The sequence below is a fragment of the Centroberyx gerrardi genome, chromosome 13, assembly GCF_048128805.1.
Source record: "Centroberyx gerrardi isolate f3 chromosome 13, fCenGer3.hap1.cur.20231027, whole genome shotgun sequence".
Taxonomy (NCBI): Eukaryota; Metazoa; Chordata; class Actinopteri; order Beryciformes; family Berycidae; genus Centroberyx; species Centroberyx gerrardi.
In genome coordinates this window covers 23,886,959-23,895,985 of record NC_136009.1, presented here as the reverse complement: position 1 = coordinate 23,895,985, position 9,027 = coordinate 23,886,959, and the positions used below count along the sequence as shown (strand labels likewise).

Sequence of the window (9,027 nt, the reverse complement as noted above, 5' to 3'; positions counted from 1 at the left end):
GCTTTTACATCACTTTGTTTTTTACTTTTTCTTTTGTTTTTATGCTTTTTATCCTCTAAAGTGCTTTGTAACTGTATTTTACAAATCCAAGTCCTTTACAAATACAATTATTATTATTAGTAGTATGAGTAGTAGTAGTGGTCTGAATATTGTGAGTCTGATATGTGTTCCACCCTTCAGTGACACTATACAGTCTGAAGAGTGGACACCACATAAAATACAAAGACATATAGCACATTTTTCACATGCAGTGCAATTCAAAAGTTTTTCACCAAAATAATACAATCAAATGTGAAAAAGGCAGGTTGATGAATAAAAGAATATGTCAAAAAAAAGCAACCAAATAAAAAGATAGAATAAAACGAATGATTACAGATTAAGACTGAATGAATGTGCATACTGAAGAGTGTAATGACAGCCTTGTGTTCAGCCTGTCAAACTACTTTAAGACAGACAATACTGTATTATGTCACATGTTGCACCAGTAACTCTTGTCTGTCTAGAGACTGAGAAATGATTAAAGTATTTTTTCATTAGTCAGAGTCTGTATGTAAAGAGCCTGTTCCCCTGAGTCGGGAACATTGAATACTGAGGAGGATCCAGCTCTCCCAAATCCTAAGCCTATGCTTTGGAAACGCAGCCCAGTGAGTTTGCACAGTACTTGTCAATTTATCAATCAGTCAATCCATATTTCATACAAAAAATGAGATACAAAAGGCTTTGACGAAAGAATCATAGGTTATGTAATTTGAAAATGTGGAAAAGGCAGGTTGATAAATAGAGGAATAAACAGAGGTGGAAAGAGCACTATATACTTCCACCCATGGGAATAAAAACAAAACCAGTGAAGAAGAGTCCTGTTTTTCAGGGTGTCAACCTGTTGAAGAAATGTGACACTGTTCTGTGTCACATGCTGCATCTGCCACTCTTGACTCAGACATGGGAGTTTTATTTATCTTTGCAAAGACTGAAACATAAAACCAAGATGTACGTCCAGAGGTTTTGATTTCTGCTGTCTGCCACTTCAACCCTGGGGCACACACACACACACACACACAGACACACACACAATAGATTTGATTTTACTACAGTAAAAACAGAACATAAAATATCCCTGCTTCTTTGCTCAGACTACATCAGAAAATTCAAAGGATCATTGTGAAAGAATCAGTAACTATGATCCAAAATCTCGGGGTTTATACAGCGATACAACAGCTTCAGGAAATTTGTTTTTTTTCCCACAAAAAGCATGTTCACACATTTATTCACTTGAATCAGTATTTAATAGAAATCATGTTGGTGGGGTGGAAGGTTGCAGTTCACCCAGCTCTCAACAGTGGTGGAAAAAGTCTTGAAATCCTTTACTTGTAGTAATGGATTGATACTGTGGATCATGCAATACTGATGCAAAGACTTATCAGTGTAGGACTGTCAGAACAAACTGTCTGTTGGTTTAAAAATGATCTATCAGGCAGATCTCAGTGCGTGCAGGCAGAAGGTATCACTTCTAGCTCCCTTAGTGTATCCAAGGGCGTGCCACAGGGATCGGTCCTGGGACCACTACTATTCATTATATATATCAACAGTCTCGTTCAAAATGTTTCCAACGCAAATTTCCACTTTTATGCCGATGATACTGTGATATACTGCTCTGCGTCTACACCAAACCAGGCTCTCTGTCAACTACAACTTGCTTTTAATACTGTACAACGTACCCTGTGTGACTTAAAACTTGTTTTGAATGCCGACAAATCAAAACTCATGATGTTTTCGAATGCAAAATCCAAGCCAGTGAACCTCCCATCTATCACCACTTTTCAGGGCTCTGAGATTGAGTCTGTATCTCAATACAAGTATCTAGGAATTGTAATTGATGATTCTCTCTTATTTAAGCCTCACATTCAGCAACTGGTGAAAAAACTGAAGTTGAAATTGGGTTTTTATTTTAGAAACAAGTCTTGCTTTTCCTTCGAGGCCAAAAGGAGACTTGTTGCTGCCACCTTTATGTCTGTGCTGGACTACGGCGATGTTATATACATGCATGCATCTTCGCAATGCCTACACACGCTGGATACTGTCTACCATGGAGCACTGAGATTTATTACAAATTTTAAAGCCCTTACTCACCATTGCTCTTTGTATGCTCGGGTTGGATGGTCTGCCTTGTCCACCCGCAGACTTAACCATTGGCACATCCTTATTTATAAGGCTATTCTTGGTCTGCTTCCATCTTACCTACGGATCTACATCCTTCAAAAAAGTATGGGAAGTTATCGTCTTCGCTCCCAGGACTTATTCCTACTAACTGTCCCTAAAGTCCGTACTGAACTGGGAAAAAGGGCGTTTAGGTATGCTGCTCCCTCTGCTTGGAATCAGTTGCAAAATTACCTGAATCTTCGGGAGCTGGTCTCACTGGATGCTTTTAAAGTGTTTCTAAATGACTTGGAAGCAAACACATCTGGCTGTAGATGTTTTGAATGTTGATGAAATGTGTTCTTTGTTTTCATTCTAAATTGTTATATGTTTGTTTTATGTCTGCAACCGTGTAACTGTGCTGCTGCCTGTCTTGGCCAGGACACTCTTGAAAAAGAGATTTTTAATCTCAATGAGACTCCACTCCTGGTTAAATAAAGGTTAAATAAAAAATAATAAAAATAAATGGAAAAATACACTTAAAAGTAAGAGTCCTACATCAAAAGTTTACTTAAGTAAAAGTATAGAACTATTAGCAGTAAAATGTACTTAAGTATCAAAAGCAGAGGTGGGGACCCGAGTCACATGACTTGGACTTGAGTCAGACTCGAGTTACAATTTTAATTGCTTGAGACTTGACTTGACTTGTACTTTGATGACTTGAAAAGGTTTCTAAAGTCTTGACTTGAGATCTTGTGTTTGTGTAAATGACTCAGATTGAAAGTGATGAGATTTGTTCCAGCAGACGACTGAATTTAAATTCTGTTTTCTGAATTTGTATGGAATGATTGAATTTATTGAAGTTGAAACTGATTATAGAAATCAAACTCATGATGCTCTTACCAAGTTTTTATCCTATTAAAACCATATTGCATTGAAAAGTCCTAGATATTTAGTTTTCTTTAAGATATTAAATTGATACTGGACTCTTGACTTGTTCTGACTTGACTTGCTGTTCTACATTTAGACTTGAGACTTGACTTTAATGACATGGACTTGACTTGGTAATCTACATTTAGACTTGGGACTCGACTTGAGACTTGACTTGGGACTCGAGCAAAGTTGACTTGGTCACACCTTTGATCAAGAGTAAAAGTGCTCATTCTGAAGAACGATCACCTTCAGAGTGTTAAATTATTGATACATTAACCTGTAAGAAGTGTTTTAATGTTGTATGTCTGACTGCTCCATATAGTTTAAACTCTAACAATGCAACATATTTTATGAGCTTATCGTATGTTTTGTATGTAAAACCGTATTCTGCAAAGTAACTAGTAACTCCTAGTAACAAGTGGAGTAAAAAGTACAATATTTTCCTCTGAAATGTAGTGGAGGAAAAGTATAAAGTCTCACAAAATGGAAATACTCAAGTAAAGTGCCAGTACCTCAATACTGTACTTAAATATAGTACTTGAGTAAATGCACTTAGTTACATCCCACCTCTGCCTCTTGATAATGAGGAGGACTTGTCTCCCCCAAAACCCGGGCCTATGATTTTGGGAAAACATTTCAGCCCATTTTGAAAATAAATGTAAAATTAAGGAGCGGTCCAGATAAAAAAAACAGTTCATCTCATATTTTCCACCCAGCCTGTAATTCTTGCGCAGCCTGTAATTCTTGTGCATTTCTTTGGGGGAAATGTTTTGCATCAACACCAGCGCTCCTCCAGCTTCAGATGATTCAGGCGATAAGACTTCTGGCCTCGGGGAATGGGGAAGTGACCACAAGCTGTGTGACGAACAGAGACAAGATTCTGGAAAAACCATGTGGAGGCAGGTAAAGGATGAGAACACACTGTCTTCATTGTGTGTGTGCATGTGTGTGTGTGTGTGTGTCACTGTATATGTGTCTTTGTGTGTGTGTGTGTTCATCTTCTGTGTAGAATATTACTTATAGCGGTTCACATGATGCTGTAGGATGGTTTCGGTCTCTTCTGTGGGACTGGGGTTTGACTGTTAGTGAACTGCAACTGTCTCACAGAGATCTGTAGAACAATTATTATTATTATTATTATTATTATTACAGGTTTATATATTAAACCTGGAAAAACACACAAAACACACAGAGAACCAATGTGACAGACAAAGGCCGAGCGAAAGGTCTTGTGGAGAAGAAAAACACACGGCCTGTTTGTTAAGGGATCACATTAGTTAATTAGCTCCATCTTAAACGTGTTTATCAAAATGAATTTACAATTGTTACAGTGGTTTTATGTTTTTTGTATTCATTTGTTTTTACTATATTTAACGTTGAACTAGTTTTTAGTGTGGTCTATTACTTTGTTTTTTAAGAACTTGCATCCTGCTCTGCTGTGAAATAGGAACATTTTGATAAAAGAGCATAATTGCTGTCCAACCTTCTCTCTGTGTTAAGGTGGCTTTATTAACGAACCCTTACAGTGTTTCCCCCTGGGTGCGACTCGTGTTACCCGAGCTAATCAAAGGGAGGTGGCACAGTCGAGTCAACAGGGCAGGGTATTACACAATCAACCATGATGTTGAGCGTCATCATGGCTGATTAAAATGAAACATCCAGGTTCAATGAACTCACTGAACAGGTGTGGCTCGTCACCCTGTCGTAAAGAGCTGCTAAAACAAAAATCATTTCATTAATCTGGGTTTCAATGGAGAGTCTAAATTTCCGTTTCCACCCTGATAAGAAGCAAATTCAGGGGGGAACACTGAATCCTTGTCATTTTTGGCATGAAAAAGGTTCAATTTAATAGTATTGAATATTGGCACAAAATACTAGCCATCAAAACATTCAATGCAACAATACTGGCATCAGTATCAGCCTACAAATACACACATCTAACCTTCATAAACAGGTTTCACATAACACTCAGCAGTATTACAGGATATGGGAAGCTTATTTGTGCTGTACTACTGCTTTGCAACGTTTGTATATCTTATATACAGTTGTAACCTGCTATTCTGATGTGATCTCAGATTTTGCACCTTATATCTTTTTTTTTTCTTTTTTTTTTTATTATCTTTTTGAGAACAACACGAGGAGTATATGTACATAAATCTCATTCCCCATATCTCAAATCCCCCACACAGTCAGAACAGGCAAAACCAGGCAAGGGAAGCACAACATGACGAGATATAACAATCCTGACAGCGTGGAGGGAAAAATAAAAGGTTAGTCAGTGGAATAATGAGGGTCGAGCCTACTCCAAACATATCATATCCTCAAGGTTTAAAAGACAAAAAAAAAAAAAAAGACAAACAAGGTAAATAGACAAACAAAACAACACAAACTATTGCACTCAGATCCTGCTGTTGTCATAGTCACTGACATCTGTATGAGATTGCCATATTTTAAAAAAGTCTGAGGATCTGCCTTTACTCTTGTAGTAAATGTTATCCAACGTAAGGTAGCTTGAGAGTTCATTCCACCAGTGGACTATTACTGGGGGTTTGGGTGTTTTCCAATTTAAAGCTATGCACTTTCTAGCTGCCAACAAGGCAAGATCTATGTACCTGCTTTCATATTTATTCCACTTGTCAGACATACTAGTACCCAAAAGACATAAACGAGGTGAAAAGGGCATAGATACATGTAAACATTGTGATATTATCTTGGTAACGGAGCTCCAAAAAAAAGAAAGTAAATTACATGACCAAAACATATGAAAGAACGTGCCTTTTTGTTTCTTACAACGCCAGCAAAGAAATGACATCTCACTGTTCATTTTATTTAGTTTCTCTGGAGTATAATAAACCCTATGTACCATCTTAAATAGAGCTAGTTTGTGCCTTAGATTGTAAGAACATTTATGAACTTTTCTACAAATATAAGACCAATCCTCTCGTTGTATTTCCATATGAAGATCTTGTTCCCATTTCTGTCTTAAATTATCTGTATTTACCATTGAACTTTCAATAAGGGCAAAATAAATCTTTGAGATAACTTTTTTCTTGGTCTTTTCCCTATTGTTTAATATGACATCATTTTTTGATGGTTTAGGTTCTTGAAGAGAACCCTGCTCAGTATTTATTTATTTATTTTTTGCACCTTATATCTTAGTGTATTATTGTACTTGTGGTGTTCTCTGTCATGTTGTGTCTCTGTCGGTTAGCCTAATGTTTTTGTTTTTTCCCAAATGGATGTCTGTCCTTTTGGGGTAACGCTTTAGATTAGGGAACACATATTAACTATTAATAAGTTGCTTATTAACATACATATTAGTAGTGTATTGGTTCATTATTAGTCACTACAAACCACTTATTATTCACCTTATTCTGCACTATTTTATTTTACAAGTATAGCCCATAAACTATGAGTTTTCCCTCAATAGCCTCCTAATTAGACTTTATAGCAGTCAAGTCAAGTTGTTGCACATGAATCATCTTAATCTGCTTTGCTCAGGTTGGGGCTTATAAGGTGCTGTATCACGTATTATTGAGGGAAATTATTAAACCCATAGTTAATAGTTAATATATGGTCCCTAATCTAAAGTGTTATCCAAGTGTTGAAATTAAACCTCTCATTAATAGGACGGTAGGGTCGCCTTGCCTTAGCAGCATAACACACCTCCATCAACTGCAGGAAACGGATCAAATCAAAACTTCTCTTACGAGAAAGAGAAAGAGCACAACCACTAAAATATGATCAGGAATGTCACAATGTGTATCATCCTCCCAGAGAATTCCTTTGGCATAACGAAACTTACATTCCTGTTTCTGTCATCGCGCCGTTTGTGTCATGAGACATTTTGGCTTTCACTGTCAGGTGACTCTGTATGGTGAAATCCACCGTTGGCTTACATGATTACATGGCAGTTTCCAATACAATAATCTGATTACTGTAATTTAATACATTACCAATACTGAGGAGTTGACATCACAAACTAAGACAATTTGATTGTGAGATTACAGACACAAACATAATTTTACATTTTAGTTTAAAACTAACTCTTCATTTAAAACCACGATCAGTTTGGTCTTATACGAAGAATTTCATTCTAACATACTATATATCTCTTTTGAGAAAAAAATCTCATCTGAAATTAATAACTTCAGAATTTACAAATACAGATAATCCTATCCTGTTACCATCTTATAAGAAAATGTGTTAAGATAGCTAATCATCTCAGTAATATCCCATAATGAGATTTAGTTTCATGCCAGCACTAATTTTGAAAGAATAGGCATCGAATTATTCAAACAATGATCATATCATTTTGGAATAAAACTCCTAATTTGATGATAACAGTGAAATAAAAATCTTAATTTGTTTGACTTCATATGTAAACAATTTCTGGAGGTGAGGTGAAATGTTAGTGAAAATAGATTATCGCCCAAAAGATTACAGATTTCAATTTTTAGCAGCTAATCAATAATCTGTTATGGAGGCCCAATCCCCTATGCTTTCTTTCTTAATAATTATAATAACTTTATTTGTACAGCACTTTCCTAAAACCAATGTTTACAAAGTGTTTTACATACAATAAAACACAAAGAGACAGTGATGTATAAGTACCACAATTAAATAAAATAAAATTGGATAAAAAGAATAAATAAATGAATACAAAATAGAAATAAAAGGTAATACAAGAGATACACAGATACAACTAGAAAACAAACAGAGATACAACTAAAAACAGAGCATTCTGACATAAAAGTGTCTGCCTATCACACGTCCCCTAAAGAGACAGTAATAAATAAGTAAATAAATAAAAAACTAGAAACACAATTACAACATGAAAAATAAAATGGAGATACAACTATAATAAAATCCTGTCTATAAAAGTGTGTTTTTAGAAGGGAATTCCTCCAGCTACAATAAACTAATAAATTGTTCACAGAAGTGCTTTGTGCGACAACAAAAACCAACAAATCCAGCTCTGCAAGGTGAAAGATTGACTTCCTCTTAACAGTGACAATGCTTCTTTCAAGGAACCTGACCAGGCGACAAACACCAACAAGGAACTACGTCTGCCTGGTACTCAGTCAGTCAGTGACAATCCCACAGAGCCCCGCCCACTCCAGGATGCTGCAGAAAGGCTCCGCCCCCTGCATCACCTTGAGCATCAGCAGGGAGGTTTGGTGTCACACAGGCACACACACACAGAGGAGCACAAGCAACTCCAGAAGGGAAATCATCGTCTCAACAGCTGATTTAGAAAGCCCAGGTAAGTCAAGTCAGACAATGAACAAAAGAGACTTGATCAAAGAACATTTTTATATCTGTACATTTGTTTTTGCTCAATATTAATAGATTGTTTTTATAGAATATTCTGCTATGAGATACAGAAATAACAGAAATGTCTAATGACAGAACTACATCTACAACTCAACAAATTTGCACAGAACCAAATGTGATGAGTTTCCTTAGCAAAATTATAATTACAAGCCTTATAATTAAGCCTGAATGAATTCTTTCCATAGATTGAAACTTATGAAATGTTGTTGATGCTATAAGAAAAAGTGTGACTGGGGCTGTTTCCACTCCATATGAATGATGCCATTAAGTAACTTGATTTGTTGATTTATCAGTATACATCACCATTGAGATAAGAATTTACTTTATATATAAGAATATACAAATTCTTTATGAAATATGGTGAATGACTACAAGAGTGTTTAAGGTTTCCCAACCTTGACTACAGTATATTGGTGATAAAAGCAAAGGCAAATAAGCCCTTATTTGATTTTTCATCCATTTACTCTATTTTCTCTGTTCATCCTGGTAGGAATGGATCGAGGATTGATCTTGTTGGTCGCTGCGTTGATGATCTATGTGGCGCCAGGTGTTCATGGAACATTTCATTTGTCGTTTGCCAACAACACACAGGTTGGACTGCATTCAATTTAACATTTTCAATGT

General features: G+C 36.2%; 1 protein-coding gene across 1 annotated transcript in view; it reads left to right on the top strand.

The window, feature by feature from the left end:
* Positions 1-8,153: 8,153 nt before the first annotated feature.
* LOC144542134 (uncharacterized) overlaps positions 8,154-9,027 on the top strand; it is an 8,320-nt gene continuing 7,446 nt past the window's right edge. Inside the window, exons 1-2 of the mRNA XM_078287738.1 lie at positions 8,154-8,332; positions 8,894-8,994. Of these exons, the coding sequence (XP_078143864.1) occupies positions 8,191-8,332; positions 8,894-8,994 (243 nt within the window). The 5' untranslated portion in view covers positions 8,154-8,190. The remainder of the gene's footprint in view (positions 8,333-8,893; positions 8,995-9,027) is intronic.